An 18,691-nucleotide genomic window follows, 5' to 3' on the forward strand; every position below is an offset into this window, starting at 1 on the left:
CCCTGGGGCCAGCTGCTGCTCCAGGGCTGACCCCTGGGGCCAGCTGCCCGGGGCACCCAACCAGCGGCTGGCCTCAGGACAGAGGTGGGCAAACTACGGCCTGTGGGCCACATGTGACCCACGGGACTGTCCTCCCCGGCCCTTGAGCTCCTGGACGGGGAGGCTAGCCCCGGGTCCCTCCCCCGCTGTTCCCCTTCCCTCACAACCACACGGGTGGCGCTTTGGGCGGCGGGGTTGCGTGCTCCTGCCGAACAGCGCGGCAGCATGTCTGGCTCCGGCCGGGCGGCGCGGCTGCCAGACATGCAGCTCTGAGCGGCATGGTCAGAGGGCAGCGGGGTTGGATAAGGGGTGGGGGGTCCCGGGAGGCAGTCAGGGGACAGGGAGCAGGGGCGGTTGGATGGGGTGGAGGTTCTGGGGGGCGGTCGGGGAACTGGGGGGGTTGGATAGGCATGGGGTCCCGGGGGGCCTGTCAGGGAGCAGGGGTGTGGATAGGGGTCGGGGCAGTCAGGGGACTGGGAGCAGGGGGGTTGGATAGGGTAGCTGCAGCAATGTGATCAACAGTGAGAGAATTTGAGGAAAAACCTGAATATAGACATGCCTGGACAGTCAATCCTGACAACTTTCACCAGTACTAAATTAATTTGAAGTGAAAGATTGATATAGTCTGGTGTTCAATAATATTAAATGCTAGCATCTGGGTCTTGTTCCATCAGTGTGTCTACTCAGAAAAGATAAGTAGAGATGATGTGTCTGAGGTGTGACCTGTGATATGAGCTGCTTTCGTTGCATAGCTGGTTGTATTCTCTACCAGTTGCCCTCGTTTGTTTGTTTTGTTTGTTTTGTTTGTTTCAGAAAATAATTTGTCATTAACTGTGTTCTGGGGGGCATCTTACTCTAAACACTTAGAGCAAGAAGTCCAACCAAAGTGTCTGTTTCTCCCAGTATCAGTCAGCATGAGCTAACTACCTGTCAGGTTTCTTTTTAAAGAAAAAAAATATTTTGAACTGCAAGAGTCATAAAGCAGTTACAAAATACAATAAAACATTATTTTTCATAAAGTTTTTAACTATTCTAAAGCCTTGTTTATGATGATAATCATTCATCAGAATTAATTCCCCTCTGTAGTGACATGATGAGAACAAAATGTTGTGTTCTGTAGAGCACTTCCATTTAGGGTCCAAAGCTCCAGAGTGCACAGAAATGTATTTAAATGTGCTATTTATTTATTGTGTATTAAGCTACATTTAAATGTGCTTGCAGAATAAAATACATCAATCCAGGATAAAATATAGATATCTAAGATAAGTAATTTTTGTGTCTGTGTGTGTGCGTTTGTCACACAGATGTACTCTAGTCTGCTAGGGTGACGTTTTTTCATACACTTTAGGACAGAGTATGCATGTCATTAAGTAAGTGTGTTCTGCATCTTTTTTGCTGTTGCAAAATAAAGAACGGCTTTGAACTGCTGTGCAGTAGGGCACTTGTGTACTGTGGCCATTCTACTGCTTCAATGGCCTATAGTAGATCGTTTCAAATTTGGATTTGTAGATGGTAGTATTTTTGGGTTGAGAATGTGTATTTAGATTTTTCTAGAATAAAAGTTCTTTCTGTACAAAAAAGTGTGCATTCCTTTTGGCACTGATGCTCCAGTACTATGGTGACTGGTGGGGAGGGGCACTAAATAAATTACTAGACTGCTTAAATTTATACCTTTTTGAAAATTATTATTACTTGATGTAGTTCAGAGATGTCAGCCCTGTTTCTGTCATGGACTTGCAAAAGCTCCAAAGACTGTTTCTCCTTATGATCCAGATATAACTTGGAACAAGCCAAGCTCTAAAACAGCATTAATAATTGTTCCATAAGTGTTGTTTAAACACATAAGAGATTATGGATTTTGGTCAATGGAAAATATTGCAGACAGTGAAAGTTGTTGAAGTTTATAAGTACAGAAGAGTGTAAATAGAGAATGAGAAGTGTAAGCATATGGAAACATCTGACTGTATAACTTGAGCATTTTGATGAAAAATGGGTGTCATGGATTCTCTGTAAACTTACAATGACATGGCAAAGATAAATAAGAAGGAAATATTTTTTTTAAGTGCCTATGGCATTATGCCTGAAGGCTTTTTAAACTGTAGTGCTTTTGGCATGTATCTTGGTGAGAATTTTTTTAACACTATTATGTCTTTTCAAACAGCTGTCATGGAAGAGCTGGGAGAAGATGACATCTATATTTTGAATCATGAAAAAGCAGATGGTATTCACAGAAGAGAGCGAGAGATTCCTGTTCCAGCATATGCAGGGGATGAGTCCATTGCTTCACATTTTGCACTTGTCACTGCTTATGAAGATATCAAAAAACGACTAAAGGAGACAGAGAAGGAGAACTCCTTCTTAAAGAAAAGAGTAAGACTCTTAGAAGAAAAGGTAAGTGCCATTTTTTTACTACTTTGTAATAAGACTTTTTTCCCTTAAAGTTTGGATAGATGGGTGTCAGTTCATAATATCATTAATCCATATATCCTTTAAAGAGGAAATACTATGTTTGTAATTTTATTTATTTTTATATAGATAGTCTTTTAAAACACAATTTGTTTTCCTCTGACAGCCTAGTTTACTGTTAAATAGCCTTTGGCTCTTGAGTTCTAGAACCCCACTTTCCTGTGAACAAAATTTTGTAAATAGCAAAATCAAAAAACGTAACTAGAAATGTAAAATAAAAATATTTGACTCACAAGTTCAGAGCCTCAGAGAAAGGGCCAAAATTGATGTTAAGAGGGAAACAATAGTTCTTATCCTGGTCTTCTAAAACTTTATTTAAGAATGTAAAACTTTACCGTGTTTTTGTGTGTTTGTTTGTTTAAACTACCCAGGCTATGAATTCCCTACAACTTGAGCAGATATATTATATAGTCATCTCTCTACCTCCCTATAAAACTCTAAAGTTGCAAGTGGGGAATGTCCTTGTCACAATAATGTAAACATTTAGTGAATATTTTATTTCACTGGCCAGATGGGTTCTAGATTTGAATAGACAAATGAGATTGTCTTCACAGTAGTTAATGACAGGCAGTTTCTAAATGAGTTAGGAGTGACCTGATGATGTATTCAAAGACACTCATTTACCTTTATCCATCTTTTTATAAGGCACTGTAGACTGCTGACACCCAGAACCTTTTGAAGCCTCACGTCACTTTGATTTGTATTGGAATAAAGAACTGAATTGTGCTTAGTAGGGCTTCATAAAAACAAAACAAAATACCTCAAGCTATTGAAAGAGTAATTTTTCTCGAGGGGTAATTCTTGAAATAGTTATGCTGGCAAAACTTTTACTTCAGTGAATTTTTTTTGCCTGAGTAAGGTCATTATGATTTGGCCCTGAATTTGTGTAAACTTCTTGAGAAATTGTAAAATACTTAATTTATTCATACAGATTTCATAATGGATTGATTTAAATCAAAGCAGTTTAAATCACCAATTTTAATAATGATTTAAATAAGCAGGCAGGAAACCATGATTTAAATAATTTATTTTAATCCTGTTGTGGATTTGTACTTTAGTTATTTTCCTAAAGAGAGGTTAATTCTTATTGGTTGGTAACCATTAAAAGATATTGATTTGCAGTTTATTTTTTTTTTTACATTATTTTTTTTTTTTTTTTTTTTTTTTTTTTTTCCTGGCTAACCAGGAGGGTACACTAGATCTATCCATGTTTAAACAATTATATAGCCTAATTTACATTGTATTCAAATTATGACATTTTAGATTTTTTTTTTATGATGTTAGAAAATGGTGAATGATGCATTTCTTATTTACTAGATGATAAATCTTAGTCCAAAATTAATCAAGGTCTATTTGGATTGAAATTTAATTTTTTTGTTATATAAGACTACCTTTAAATGTGCTGAATGTATAAGAAAAGTTTTTTATATAAAAAATAGGGCTGTCAAATGATTAAAAAAATTAATCATGCGATTAAAACAATAATAGGATTCCATTTATTAAATAGTTTTGGATGTTTTCTACATTTTCAAATATATTGATTTCACTTACAACACAGAATACAAAGTGTACAGTGCTCACTTTATATTCAATTTATATTCACTGTAAAAAATGAGAATATTTTTCAGTTCACCTAATACAAGTACTGTAGTGCAATCTCTTTATCATGAAAGTTGAACTTACAAATGCAGAATTATGCACAAAAAAATAACTGCATTCAAAAATAAAACAATGTAAACTTTAGAGCAGGGGTCGGCAACCTTTCAGAAGTGGTGTGCCGAGTCTACATTTATTCACTCTAATTTAAGGTTTCGCGTGCCAGTAATACATTTTAACGTTTTTAGAAGGTCTCTTTCTATAAGTCTGTAATATATAACTAAACTATTGTTTTATGTAAAATAAATAAGGTTTGAAAAATGTTTAAGAAGCTTCATTTAAAATTAAATTAAAATGCAGAGCCCCCCGGACCGGTGGCCAGGACCCAGGCAGTGTGAGTGCCACTGAAAATCGGCTCGCTTGCCGCCTTTGCCACGCGTGCCATAGGTTGCCTACCCCTGCTTTAGAGCCTACAAGTCCACTCAGTCCTACTTCTTGTTCAGCCAATCACTCAGACAAACAAGATTGTTTACATTTGCAGGAGATAATGCTGCCCGCTTCTTGTTTACAATATCATCTGAAAGTGAGAACAGGCCTTCACATGGCACTGTTGTAGCTGGCATCACAAGATATTTATGTCCCTATATGCTATATATGCACTAAAGATTTGTATGTCCCTTCATGCTTCAACCCATCATTTGAGAGGACATGCGTCAATGCTGATAACGGGTTCTGCTCGATAACCATCCAAAGCCGTGCGGACCGATGCATGTTCATTTTCAGCATCTGAGTCAGTCAGATGCCACCAGCAGAAGGTTGATTTTTTTGTTTTTGTTTTGTTTTTTGGTGGTTTGGGTTCTGTAGTTTCCGCATCAGAGTGTTGCTCTTTTAAGACTTTTGAAAGCATGTTTTATACCTCATCCCTCTGATTTTGGAAGGCACTTCCAATACTTAAATATTGGGTTGAGTGCTGTAGCTATCTTTAGAAATCTCACATTGGTGCTTTCTTTGCGTTTTGTCAAATCTGCAGTGAAAGTGTTTTAAAATGAACAACATGTGCTGGGTCATCATCCAAGACTGCTATAACATGAAATATATGGCAGAATGCAGATAAAAAGATTAGGAGACATACAATTCTCCCCTAAGGAGTTTAGTCACAAATTTAATTCATGCATTATTTTTTTTTAAGGAGCATCATCAATCAGCATGGAAGCATGTCCTCTGGAATAGGGGCCGAAGCATGAAGGGGCACACGAATGTTTAGCATATCTGGCACATAAATATCTTGCAACGCTGGTTGCAACAGTGCCATCTGTATTAGATATGTTGTCACCATTTCCTATTGTGCGGCACTGTGGGGGTGCTAGTGAAACATAGAAATCATTTAAGGGTAGAAACATTCAGAACTACAAGTCACTATCTTTTGTGTGCCATCACTTTTCACAAAACAAACTACAATATCGTAATAACCCATAAAAGGCTAAATTTTCAGAAACCGACTTGATTGTTCATAAAAGGGTTTTAAAGGTACTAAGCCCATGTGCAACTCTGGAAATATGATTGTATGTATAACTGTTTTCTGTGAGGTGCTGGGCATTTCTTTAGTATGTGTGCATGTACAATTCCACTTAAGGCAAGTTATGTATCTACCTAGCAACCTGCAGGATCAAAACTATGGGTATTCAGTTTAATCTTGAGTGCACATGCATACCTAACTCTCTGTTGTTGTTGTTTTGTTGTTTTAATTGCAGTACCTGGGTGCCAGCCATGGTGGGCATGCAGTCTTGTCCACATATATTAGAATATACCAATAACTCTGTCATGTTAAATATTGTGTGTACCAATACAATACATACAATATGTGTCCACTAAGTCTACTGTCAAACTGACAAGGAAGCCATAGTGGTGCTGATTCATTATAGGGAGGCAAGGTGGATTGATTTAAATAACTGATTTTAATTCTGATTTGATACTCACTAGTTGCAAATCAACATATTTTAATGGTTATCCACCAAATATAGCATTTACACTAAACTTGGTGCTTCTTGCTAACCAGGAGGATACCTAAATAAAGGTGTATAGATATAGTGTAATTGAATAAATGTAAGTTAAGCTCTACAAATTCTTAATTTTTACATTTTTATTAGATAATGGTGAATGATGCGTTCATTTACTAGATCATCCTTCATTTTTTACTTGTGATTTGTGTTAGGCTCTACTTAGATGGAAATTCAGTTAAATTGCATAGAAACAGCATTTTAAATTATTTTAATTAAATGAAATTACTTTAATGCATCCGAAGAAGTGGGTTGTAGCCCACGAAAGCTTATGCTCTAATAAATTTGTTAGTCTCTAAGGTGCCACAAGTACTCCTGTTCTTTTTGCGGATACAGACTAACACGGCTGCTACTCTGAAACCTGTTTAATGCACTAGATACATATGAAAAAAAGTGTATCAAAAAGATAACCAAAACATGTTTTGCGTTTAAAACTAAGTGATTTATTAAACAAAGGCAATATTATCTATAGTTATTGACTTGAATTGATTATTTCTGGTCACTTGAAGATTTTAGAACTAGTTGATTTCATGCTCTTACCTAGTTTTTTATTAATAAATTGACAGAAGAGAAAGTAGGAAACCTTGTCAACTTCCATTTTTTTTAACTTAGAATGAACTAATCATTGAGCCAAACTAGTTGAATAAACTGAAATGAAGAAAATATTCTCTCTGCATCTGCAGAAGAGGCTACTGCCCTGTGAAGTGCTTTCTCTCTTGCCTCAGCAGCTGCCTCTTCTGTATGGTCTGGATTGTGAGTTAACTCTGCTTGGGCTCCTCTTGTGTGTACACACAGGAAAATCAGCTGCATATGCTTAGCTGTGGTTCTGAAACTAAATTCGTGCTCACAACCTGTGCCTAGTTTTAGGCATTTGCATAAACAGTTTTTGAAGTACTATTTGCCCAAAAGAGGTGGCTTACAAGTCATTAAAAACTTAAGACATGAAGGGATTAAGCATTCGGTTGTAAATGTTAGTAAAAGCTAAAGCAAAGAAGTCATTGTGTAATGCACCTAATTGATGTTTACTGAACTTTATTTTGTCTAATTTTATACTGTAAAGGTGTTATGGCTCATATAACTAGAACTGGGCAAATTATTTTTCTTTTTTGGTTCAGCTAGAAAACAAAAAAAAATCAGAAAAAATATTCACGTTTTGTTTCTGAAAAAGTTTGTAATTAGTCAGCAAATTGGAAAAATCTGTTTTGGACCAGCAGAGTGTGTCTGAGTCTGTCTAGTCATCCTCCTTTATAACCTTTATTCCAGTGATTAGGGCACTTGCCTGAGATGTGGGAGACCCAGGTTTGAATCCCCACTCTGGAGCAGATACTTGAACTGAACTCAACTTCCCCCACCCTCCAGCCAGGTAAATATCCTAACTCCCCAGGCAGTGGACTAATGTGGGGTGGGTTACTCTCCATCTCTCCTGTTGAAACTGTTCATTGTGTATAAATACTTAAATATTCGTTGGGTCAAAGCGAGAGAGTGAGTGACTCTGTCCTGGTGACTAATTTGCTCATCTGAGTGGGAGGAGATGTGGATTCACATCTTCTCTCTGCCTGATTCAGAGAAGGGATGTGGAGCTTCATGCAGGGATTCACGGGACCTTCAAAAGGAGAGACTGAGAGCAGCCCACCCCACATTAGTCCACTGCCTGGGGGTTAGGATGCTCATCCAGGAGGAGTGGGGAGAGCTGAATTCAAGACCCTGCTCCAGAGTGGGGATTCAAACTTGCACACATGCATTTTCTTTCGTCTTTCTTTCTTAGCTACACTAAACCAGGTCAAATTCAGGAATATTTTTGATTGGCCAAATCTGCATTTATTTATTTTTTTGGCAAATAAACTATTCTTCTGGAAACTTTTGCCCAGCTCTACTTGTGATAAGACACACAAACTTCTGGATTATCCTTGAATTGAGCTTTTTAAAAGGATCATTCTTACATGTAATCTAACCATCACTAGTGATGACTAGGAATAGACTGCAGAAGTCATAGGTAATTTTTATTGCTCTCTTAAAATTTTGGTGCATATAAATGTACATGTGTGACATGACTTAATGGCAGCTTCATATTCTGGAAAACTAAGTTTACAGTTGCTGGCTGTAAAATATCAATAGTTTGATAAGAAGACAACACTGACTGTTAAAAGCTATTTCGAATATAAAAGGTGAGGATTATTTCTTTTGCCTACTAAACACAGCTCCTTGGCTCCCGTTTGGAAGAAGAAACAAGCTCAGTTGGACGTGAGCAAGTAAACAAGGCCTATCAAGCCTATCGAGAGGCCTGCATCGACAGAGATAATCTGAAAAGCAAACTGGATAAGACGGTATGTCCATTTGCATAACAAATTAAAAACAGATGCACATCATGCAAGTATATTATAGAGTAAATATATAATAAAGAGGGAATTCTTGGGTTTATTTTACTGACTTGCTGAAGACCCGTATTGCTTAAAAATCTAAACAAGTGAGCATATGTGTTAAATACATTTTGGTGGTGTTTTGGATAGGAATAAGAGATAAAGTTCTAAATAATGCCTCTGGCTGTGGGCCACCATTGTTGATGGTCTAGTTTAATATTGTGGCTAATCTCCAAAAGAATGCAGGAACTGTAAATAGTTTTGTAAATAAGAGTTAGCATTATAACTAGCAAAGTGCAGAAAGTTCCCTGACACATTTTTTTTTCTTAAACTAGATAAAAGAGAATACAGAGTCCTTCAAAAGCTTGAGTGAGCAGTTGCAGTCTAAAGAAGTGGAGCTCCTACAGCTAAGAACTGAAGTGGAAACTCAACAAGGTATTCGGTTTTGTCACTATCTGCTTGCCTACACAGTATATTAGCTAGCACTAGAGAGGTGTAAATTCTAGTGTGCACAGGATTGTTGTTCACTAATTATCTGATGTGGATCCTACTGGCATGCAGTAAGTGTTTCCTAGTACATGTTAATGTCATCCCATTTGAAACGACATTAACATGAACTAGGGAACTTTTAATGCACGCCATCAGGATCCACATCGGGCCAGTTAGTGTGCAGCACACTAATGAGCACTAGAATTCAGTGCTCTAGTGCAGGCTGACACACCGTGTAGACAAGTCCAACGTCTTGGCATACAACTATAACTAAGTGTCTCAGCATATGCAATGCAGACTCTTCAGAACTTTAACACTACATAGTGTTGGCTTGATGTGTTAATGAGTAAGATTGTAGTGCATTGTAATAGTGGAGGAACTTTGGGCTAGCATGTTGTGTGTCTATCCATGGTCATCAGTTTATTTTGTTGTACGGCAAGTCACTTGCGTGAAAGAGTTGAGGCTGACAAACTTTTTTTCACCTCCTCCATTGTTCTAACTTTTATTTACAGAGCATAAAAAACATCAGGTTTAACAAATCAGTGGCAGATACATACTGCGTAACTGTTTAGTTTTTAATAGACATCATGGCAAAGGAGAGATTTAAGAAGAGATTTGAAGGAGGATAATGAGGTAACTTTGCGCATGTTTGTGGGGAGCTTCTCCCCATCATGAGGGGCAGCATGGGAGAAAGCAGGAAGGTACTTGCAAAATTTAACAAGTGGGTGATTGGAGGCTAACCTCATGGGCTGATCGAAGGCAGGAGTCAACCTCTCGATACTGAATGATAGAGGAAAGGCTGGGTGGGGATAGGTTGTGAAGGACCTTGAAAGTGAAGACAAGTGTCTTTGGTTTGGTGCAGTACAGAAGGGGAACCAGTGGAGGAATCAAAGAGAGTGGAGACATGGTCAGAGTGATGGGCTAGGAAAATGATCTATGAGCCGCATTCTATATGGATTGAGACACGTGCATTTGTCAAGGTCAGAGAAAAGAACATTGCAATAATCAAGACCAGATGAGTTTCAGCTGAATGGGTTAGTAGGAAAGTCCATAACTTAGAGATGTTATGCAGAAAGAATTGGCAAGACTTACACATAGCCTGGATGTGAAGATCTGGAGATGGGTCAGAGTCAAAGATGACATTCAAGTTCAGGCCTGAATGGTGATAGCATTGTCCTTAATGATCAAGAAAGGAGGTAGCAGGGAGTCTGTTTTTTTGTGTGGGGATGGGAGAGACTAACCTATGTTTTAGTCTTGCTGAACTTGAGCTGATGGTTAGACCTCCACACAGAGATTTCTGGCTGAGATTTTAGTTTTGATAAAAGGGGGCAGGTCTGGAATAGAGAGGTGGAACTGTGAATCGTCTGCATAGAGATGGTAGTTGAATTTGTGTTGGTGGATGAGATTACCCTAAAGATAGGGTGGAGAAGGGAGACCAAGGACGGAGCCCTGTGGAACCCCCACAAAGTGTTGGTGGATGAATGAGGAGGATCCACTGAAGGAACAATTAGAGAGCTAGGAGGAGACCAGGAGAGGATGACATCACAGAAGCTAAGGGAGGGCAAGATTTCAAGAAGAGCATGGTTGATGGTATCAAAGGCACTCACAAGTCAGAGGATGAGGATGGAGGGTTGCTTTTGAGACTTGGCAAGGAGGAGGCTTTAGTTTCAGGGGAGTGGAGTGGAAGCATAAAGGGGTGAAAGCTGGACTGGAGAAAGTCTAGGGTGGAATTGGAGGAGAGGAATTCCAGACAGCAGTTGTAAAACATAGAGTGGTAGTTGGAGAGGCAAGTGAAGTCAAAGGTGGGATTTTTAAGGTTGGAGAGACTAATGTATGCTTGTATTGTGAGGGGAAAGAGCCAGAAGAAGTTGAGAAGAGTATAGGAGGGGATAAGAATGGGCACAGGGAGATAAGAGCAAAAGGGAGAGGTTCACTCGGGGAAGTGGTTGGGTTAGAGGAGAGAAGATGAGAATCTTTTGCATTTGACTGCTGAAGTAGAGAGTTGTGGGAGGCAAAAGGGGACGGAAGGTAAGATGAGGGGAGGGGAAAGGCTACATTATATTTTGTCAGTTTTCTCTTGAAAGAAATTTGTGAGATCCTGTGCAGAGGAAAAAGTAAGGATTTGAGTAGTGAGTCAAAGCTGTCTGGGAATGTGGGCATGGGATTCAATTAAGTTGGAGAGGTAGAGTTGTTTTGCTAGGAATATGGCAGAACTAAAAGGAGAGATTGAATTTGTACAGGAGGATGTCAACCTAGTGATGGGATTTCTGCCTGAGATGGTTTGCAGCAGGAGTGGAGGAGATGGATGTTGGGGGTAAGCCAGGCCAGGGTTGCCAGGGTGGACTTCGTGATGTGAAAGAGGGGCAAAAGAGATAATGGTGGAGGAGAGCAAAGCTTGGAGAGAACCAACCATATCCGTGGAAGAAAGGAAGAAAAGGGCTGAGAGTGGATGAGAAGTTGGAGGTATAGAAAGCTGTATCCTGTACAAACATTTGAAAGGCTTACAGAAGAACTTCAGAGTTACGGACACCTCGAGAGTGGAGGTTGTCCATAACTCTGAACAAAGCGCAATTCAGGCTCCAGATCCAGCAGCTGACACTCCAGGCCAGGCTTCAGAAACAGCTGAGCTCCCTACTCAGTGCCTGGCATGAGTTTGCAAGCTTGTCCTCCTCCTGGCGGGGTGTGTGTGTGTGTGTGTGTGTGTGTGTGTGAGAAAACAGCGCATCCCCTTCCCGGCTGGGGGTGGGAGGGGTGAAAGTTGCGCAGACCCCAACCCTGCGCCTGTTCTGCTGGCTCTGGCTGCCTTGGGCTGGCAGCCCCTGCATCTTCGCCTCCTAGCTAACTGTAAATGGCAGCCCTGCACGTGGGGGTGGGGTGGGTACAGGCAGCCCAGATGTGCCTACCTTTAAGATGCAATACAGGTACAGTACTGTATTTTTCTTATCTCTGCTGCTGCCTGATTGGTTACTTCCAGTTGCATATGGTGTCTGGTTGACCAGTCAGTCTGTAACTCTGGTATTTGTATCTTTGAGGTTCTAATGTATATCAAAATACAAATGGCATATACATGAAATTTGGGAATGCTCCATTCTTCCATATTTGAATCATGCTACCTTCTATGGGGAATCGAGAACATTTTGGGTTTTTTTTTTTTTTTTAAGTGGTGCTTAGGGGAATTATAGTTCAAATTCCACCCTAAGAAAGTTGTTTACGAAAGCCATGTCTATATTTATGGGGACTATAACAGCATAGCTACAGTGCCATAGCTACGCTGGCATAACCCCAGAATATAGACACCTAGAACAACAGGAGGGGTTTTTCTGTTGCTATAGAAACACCACCTCCCGGACTGATGGTAGCTAGATTGAGGGAAGTATTCTTCTATTGACCTAGCTGCAGCTATATTGGGGGCTAGGTAGTCATAGCTATGGCACACAGGGGTGTGGATTTTTCACACCCCTGAGTGCCATAGCTGTGTCAGTCAGTGTTTCAAGTGTAGAATGGGTCTCAATGTGGATTATTTTTATATTGCACTGTATCGGGGTTCACTAGTCATTGCTGGTGCGCCTCTTTGTGGCTCATCTGGGGATTAGCTCGCCACTGATCAGATGGATGCCCCCTCCTGCAGTGGCTCAGCCCATTGACCCTTCAGGACTCTAGGTAGTTGTTAGGTACTTTTGTGACTCAGCTGCTCCCTCTTTTTAACTTTGCCCTACAGACAGTCACTCTAGTCCTCGCCTTCCAGGGTATGTCAGTCTCTCAGGACAAGCTGTCCCTCTGCCATTGAGGACAGTACTCCATTCTCCGTCCACACACACACTGCCGCTCGGACAGTGGCTGGAAGGGGAACCTGGGCCCACTGTCTACTCTGGGTTCCATCCCACGGACTAGATAAGGGTCTGCAACTATGGTCTGTGTACCCCAGACCTGTTTCCTACTTCCCTGGACTCTGACCTACTATCCTCTGGCACCTCTGGGTTTACCCCCCCTCTGAGCTTCCTCCACTTCCCGGGGCTCCTCTTCTTGCCAGACCCTATCATCTCCAACACACCTCCCTTCTGTCAGGAAGTGACTGCACACTGCTTCCCCCTGCACCTCCTCCTGGTTTCTGCTTCTTAGCTTTATAGAAGCCCAGTCTGTTCCTGCCTGGGTGAGCTTCATCCTTAATTAAGCATCATTGACCCCTATCTCCCACTCAGGATCAGCCTACATGGCTAAGTGGCCCATCTAGCCTACCTTAACCCCTTCAGGACTGGTGTGGAGTGAACATCCTATCACATACACTGTATGATAATACATTTAAAAACTAAATCATTCAATTTATCTTGAGTTTGGATCAGTGTTCTGTGTTAAATTATTCAGATAGCTAATCTTGCAGTGAGAGCCTGTATGCTATGGAAAACGGTTTTTTTTCCACCTACTGCATTGATATTGGGATGATCTCTACTTGGGATTAAAAAAGCCTTGCATATTAGTCTTATTTGTATGTCTAGGCCACCTCTGGATATATATATATATATATATATATATATATAGTTTGTTTCCAAATAAGAGGCAAACATGACTCAGGGTTCTTTAGCTAACCTTATTCCATGGTAGTGTATTGTGCACTTCTATTTGAAACTTCCCAGTAGGCATAATTGGGAAAAACTTCTAGTAAACCTAGCTTGTATAAAACTGAGAGAAAAGGAGCAATATTTTCCTATGTATGCAAGTTGGGCATGCACTAGCTTGAGTAGTTGGATCTGATCACTTCCCAGTATCAAATCTGTATTTATGGTGTGTGGGGTTTTTTTTCCCCCCCCCCTTCCTTCAATCCTGTTTTTGTATTGAGGCATTTTACAATATGCTTTGGAGAGGTTATGTAAAAGAAAAACGGGGCTACATGCATTAAAGGGACAATCTATTTTCTGAGTTTTCTGCTGTCAACAAATTTCTGTTAGCTCTCTTGATAAATAACCATTGGGAAGCCTATTGCTTTCACTTCCTGAATGTGATCTTTGTACAAGGAAGGCTAGTCAAGAAAACTGTTTGTTTAGGAAAGGAGATATGAAATATCAGATGGTGAGTAATGCCATATTACACAAAGCAAGATATTGTCAAATATATTTAAATTGTGATACTAAATATTTTTAAATTAACTTTATTGATGAAAACAAACTGAATCTTTGAGACCTTTTTATTTTGTCTGATGCAGATGCTCATCATGAGCCATGACATGATGTCTAACTCTGAAACCTTATAACGGGAGTGGAAATCAGTCTGTTGCTTATTTTTTTGTAGTGATGAGGAATCTAAACTCTACTCCATCTAGCTGGGAAATAGAGAAGCTGAATAGTGACCTGAAAGTTCACAGTCTGGAACAGGAACTAGAAAAGCTGAAAAAAGAATGCAATAGTCTCAGAAAAGAACTGCAGAAGGTACTGTTGAATTATGGAATTGAAACATTAATAGACTTGTAAAATTAAAATGAATATATAATATTGAACCTTGACATTTACCCCATTCTTATGTTCACATGAGAAATATATATATGAAATATATAATGAAAAATGAAAACCTTTTTCTTCATAGTAAAACTGAAATTATCTTCCCATGAAATTATTTATCTCTTGTAAATAATACTATATTATATGCAGGGCTGGTAGGACTGCCAGTTGTTAAGGTTGCCCAAAACCTGATTATAAGACCCTGTTTTAGTTGCTTATAATTTTGCCAAACTTCAACCATGTGAGCTGAAATTTTCCATGCCCAGTATCTGCCTCAGGTTGTGTGTGTGTGTGTGTATAACTTCTGCCAGTACAGTTCAGCTGTTTCAGACAACAAAGCTAGAGAAAAATATGTTTTGCCCATCTTTAAAACAAAACACAAAAACAACTGATGACCTTTTATTTGAACACCTCTATCATCCGCATGCTTAATGTAAGGACTTGGCAGAGCAGTGGCCTTGTATTGGGGATGTGTTGTGCTATCCCTATGAAAATCCACCCAAATAAGCTTCAAAGCCTTCGAAATACTGCAGTTTGCACTTGCTGGTAGAGACTTCTTAAGATTTATTAGCAGCAAAATTCCCAAAGATTCTGACTGCACTGGGCATGTCTGAGTCTCTCAGCTCCTGGTGCTGACCAGACTGTGTGTGCACCATTCCCTAAGAACAACTGAGCATGCACCAACCCAGGACTAAGGGGGTAAAGCTAGACTTTCCCTGCAATGGCTGCTCCCTCGTGCTCTGGGCCTTGTGGGTCCAGGACTTGAACTCTGAGACCAGAAGCCTGTTTCTCCTATGTTCCCAATTACCCCTTTTTTGGCATGTAGGCAGCCTGAAGTAGGAAACCACCTGATTTTTATGTAGAGGGGTCGAACACTGGACCAAGGGGGCAGGAAAGGAGCAAATTGGGAAAAGGAGTCTGGTGAAACTGGGACTGGAGGCTGATGAGGGAAATGAGGTGTGAGAAGTGGGATACAGTTGGCATGAGGAGGAACACTGGAATTGAATGAAGCACTGGTAGTGAGGGGGGAGACTGGGACTCTCTGGGCAAAGAGACTGGAACAAGAAGTCAGGGAAAGGGAGAGGCTAGGACATGGAAATGTGGAGGCAGTTTGAGGGAGACTGAGAATGGATGAGAACCCTGGAGAGGGAGACTGAGAGCCAGTGGAGGGAGGCAGATTGAATGAGGAGCTGGGAGGGGGGGAACTGGGACTGGCAGGGCAAGGAGACTGGGACTGAGATAGAAACTAGACTAGTGGAGACTAGAACACGGTAGTCAAGGAGAATGGGACTGGGACAAAGAGCCAGAAATGGGAAAGAGAGAGGATGGGGACAGGGAAGAAGTGGGTCAGAAGGTTTTATGGTTGGGTAACTTGGCAGAAGTCTGCCCACTAGAGCCTGCTCCCCTCCAGAGCCTGGAAAGAAACACAGGATTTTTACCATTCTTCTGTTGGCAAATATCATCTGTGAAATCCGCTGGCAAAATGTGTGCTTCATCCTCATCTAGTGCTGGTCCACAGAGGTTGTCAACCTATTACTGCCATCAGTTACTGTGTTAGTTCAAGGGCAGAGGCTGTGCAGTGGATCTAAAAGTTTCAACCCTAATGATGAATCATGTAGATGTTCATATGATGCCACAAAATAGAATGTCTCTTTTTTCATTTGCTATTTTAACAACCCAAGTGACAAACTCAGCTACTTTCAGAACACTATTAAGGTTGTGAAGTTAAGCGCTCAAAAGTTAGGAAATGCCAGAATTAAGGTTGCTTGTTTAACCTTAATTTGGCCCCTTCTATGTATGAATTACAATAGTCCTTAATTACATAACATATGAATTTTTTTCCACAGGACCCCTGCCTCATTTAGTACACAGAATGGACCTGCTCTGTGGATGAATCAAAGCTGTGCAGTAAAAGAAGCTGTTGTCTGTAGGACCCCTGCCTCACAGAATTTGCAAGGTATATACTGAATGAGGCAGGGATTGCAGGAAGAAAAAGGACAGTCTCATGGTTAAGGAAGTAAAATACTTTATTGCGTGACCCTATGCCCAGTTTTACTGCACTCCATTCAAACTCAGCTCTGAAGACAGAATTATTAATTTCCTTAAGGGCTTGTCTATGGCAGTGGTTTTCAAACTGTGGGTTGCGACCCAGAACTGGGTCACGGAATGTAAGGCAGTGGGTTGCGGCGGCTCTGGTCAGCACCGCCGACTGGGCCGTTAAAAGTCCCATTGGCGGTGCTGCCCTGCTAAGGCAGGCTAGTCCCTACCTGTTCTGACACCACGCTGTGCTCCAGCAGTAGGCCAGCAGTAGGTCTAGCTCCTAGGCGGGGTGACCATAGGGCTCTGCATGCTGCCCCCACCCCAAGCGCTGGCTCCTGGCCAATGGGAATGGTGGGGGGGGGTCGCGCGGTGCCTGCGGGCAAGGGCCACGCGGAGCCGCTTGCACACCTGTGCCTAGGAGCCAGACCTGCTGCTGGCCGCTTCCGGGGCGCAGCGCAGTCTGCGGTGCCAGGAGAGGCAGGAAGCCTGCCTTAGCACCCCCGCTGTGCTGCTGACCGGGAGCCGCCCAAGGTAAGCCTGCGCCCCAACCCCGCACCCCAAACCCCTGCCTGAGCCCCACCCCAAACCCGGAGCCCCTTTCTGCACCCCAACCCCTCATACCCAGCTCCGTTGGGTCACCGGCATCAATTTTCTTCAACTGGGTCTCCAGAAAAAAAGTTTGAAAACCACTGGTCTATGGCATTTATCACTATCGTATCTGAGTTTTTCACAAACATGAATTTATCTTCACAACATCCCTGTGTAGTGAGGGGATGGTATTATCTCTAGTTTACATGTGGGAAGTTGAGACAGAGAGAGTAAGGTCAAAAGTTTTCACTAATTTTGGGTTCTAATTTGAGATGCCAAGGGCCTGCTTTTTTTTTTTATTTTTTTTTTCCAAAGTACTTAACGTTATTTAGCATTTTATATGTTCAAAGCACTGCTCCTATTCACTTTGGTTGCAGTTGTGCATGTTCATCACACTTCAGCAAATCAGACCCCAGAGTCTCAAGTTTGGCTCCCAAAAAATGAAGAACACAGTTAGTGGCCACCTGTGGAAAGCTTGGTTTAAGTGACTTGCCTAGCATCACAGAGGAACTATGTAGCAAAGGCAAGGATAGAATCCACTTTTCCAGGACAGCATTCAACTGCCTTAACCACGAGACTTTTCTTTCTCTTCCTGCAATCCCCTGCCTCATTCACTCTACTGCTTCCAGTTCTGTGAGGTAGGGGTCCCACAGACAACAGCCTCTTTCACCATACAACCCTGAGTCATCCACAGGCAGGGGCTCTGTGGAAAAGATAGTAAGTGATCATGTAATTAAAGACAGTATCATGACACATAAGCATAAGGAGGCTGAATTAAGATTGCACAGGGAGTCTTAATTCTGCTATTTCCTAACTTTTGAGAATTTGATTGTGCAACCTTAAATGTTCTTTTAATGTAGTTTTTTGTGTGTAATGCAGTATATTTATTAAAAGGTTTGTTTTATACAGTTCTGTACATTTACACAGCTCTCTTAGAGTAAGACACATTCCTTGTCCTGAACTTCTTATATCAGACGTGTCCGCATCCAGCAAAGGGGCGGGGGGGGGGAACGGGACAGCAAGCATAATTTCTTAACTAACAGTATTATATAAACTATTAACAGCAAGTCTGTACTGAAGGTATCTTAATGTTCTTTTCCTTGAAGATGACTCCAGAAATGCAGTCTTGTTAATGAAATGAGAAAGCAGCTCGTGCATCTTAAAGGAAAGATGTTTACGTCACCTTAACTTCCATCTGTATTCTGTATTGTGCCTCATTTTTAGGTCTCCGGTTGAAAGCTACAACTTTCCAGTATTTTTTTATTTTTTTTTATACAGGACTGTATTAGAAATGTCTGTGGAACTAATGGTAATATTTAGACTTTGTTTTTATGCCCAGCCATACCAGAAACAGCCAATGGGTGCTGAAGCTTTGGTTGATCTCATTAGGAGAGAATCGAGGAATTGAACGCTTCATGTAACAATTTTTCATACTCTTAGGCCTGGTCCACACTAACCCCCCACTTCAAACTAAGGTACGCAAATTCAGCTACGTTAATAACGTAGCTGAATTCGAAGTACCTTAGTTTGAACTTACCGTGGGTCCAGATGCGGCAGGCAGGCTCTCCCG

At 41.1% G+C, this 18,691-nt stretch overlaps 1 protein-coding gene across 2 annotated transcripts in view; it reads left to right on the forward strand.

Moving 5' to 3' along the window:
• The window catches only part of AZI2 (5-azacytidine induced 2), a 47,553-nt gene that overhangs the window by 10,620 nt on the left and 18,242 nt on the right, over positions 1-18,691 (forward strand). For both annotated transcript variants that reach the window (XM_026649365.1, XM_026649364.1), the window contains exons 2-5: positions 2,201-2,430; positions 8,357-8,482; positions 8,851-8,950; positions 14,288-14,424. In XM_026649365.1, coding sequence (XP_026505150.1) covers positions 2,206-2,430; positions 8,357-8,482; positions 8,851-8,950; positions 14,288-14,424 — 588 coding nt within the window. In that variant the 5' untranslated portion in view covers positions 2,201-2,205. The remainder of the gene's footprint in view (positions 1-2,200; positions 2,431-8,356; positions 8,483-8,850; positions 8,951-14,287; positions 14,425-18,691) is intronic.

The sequence above is a fragment of the Terrapene carolina genome, unplaced genomic scaffold (assembly GCF_002925995.2).
Source record: "Terrapene carolina triunguis isolate 2854851 unplaced genomic scaffold, T_m_triunguis-2.0 Scaffold84, whole genome shotgun sequence".
Taxonomy (NCBI): domain Eukaryota; kingdom Metazoa; phylum Chordata; order Testudines; family Emydidae; genus Terrapene; species Terrapene triunguis.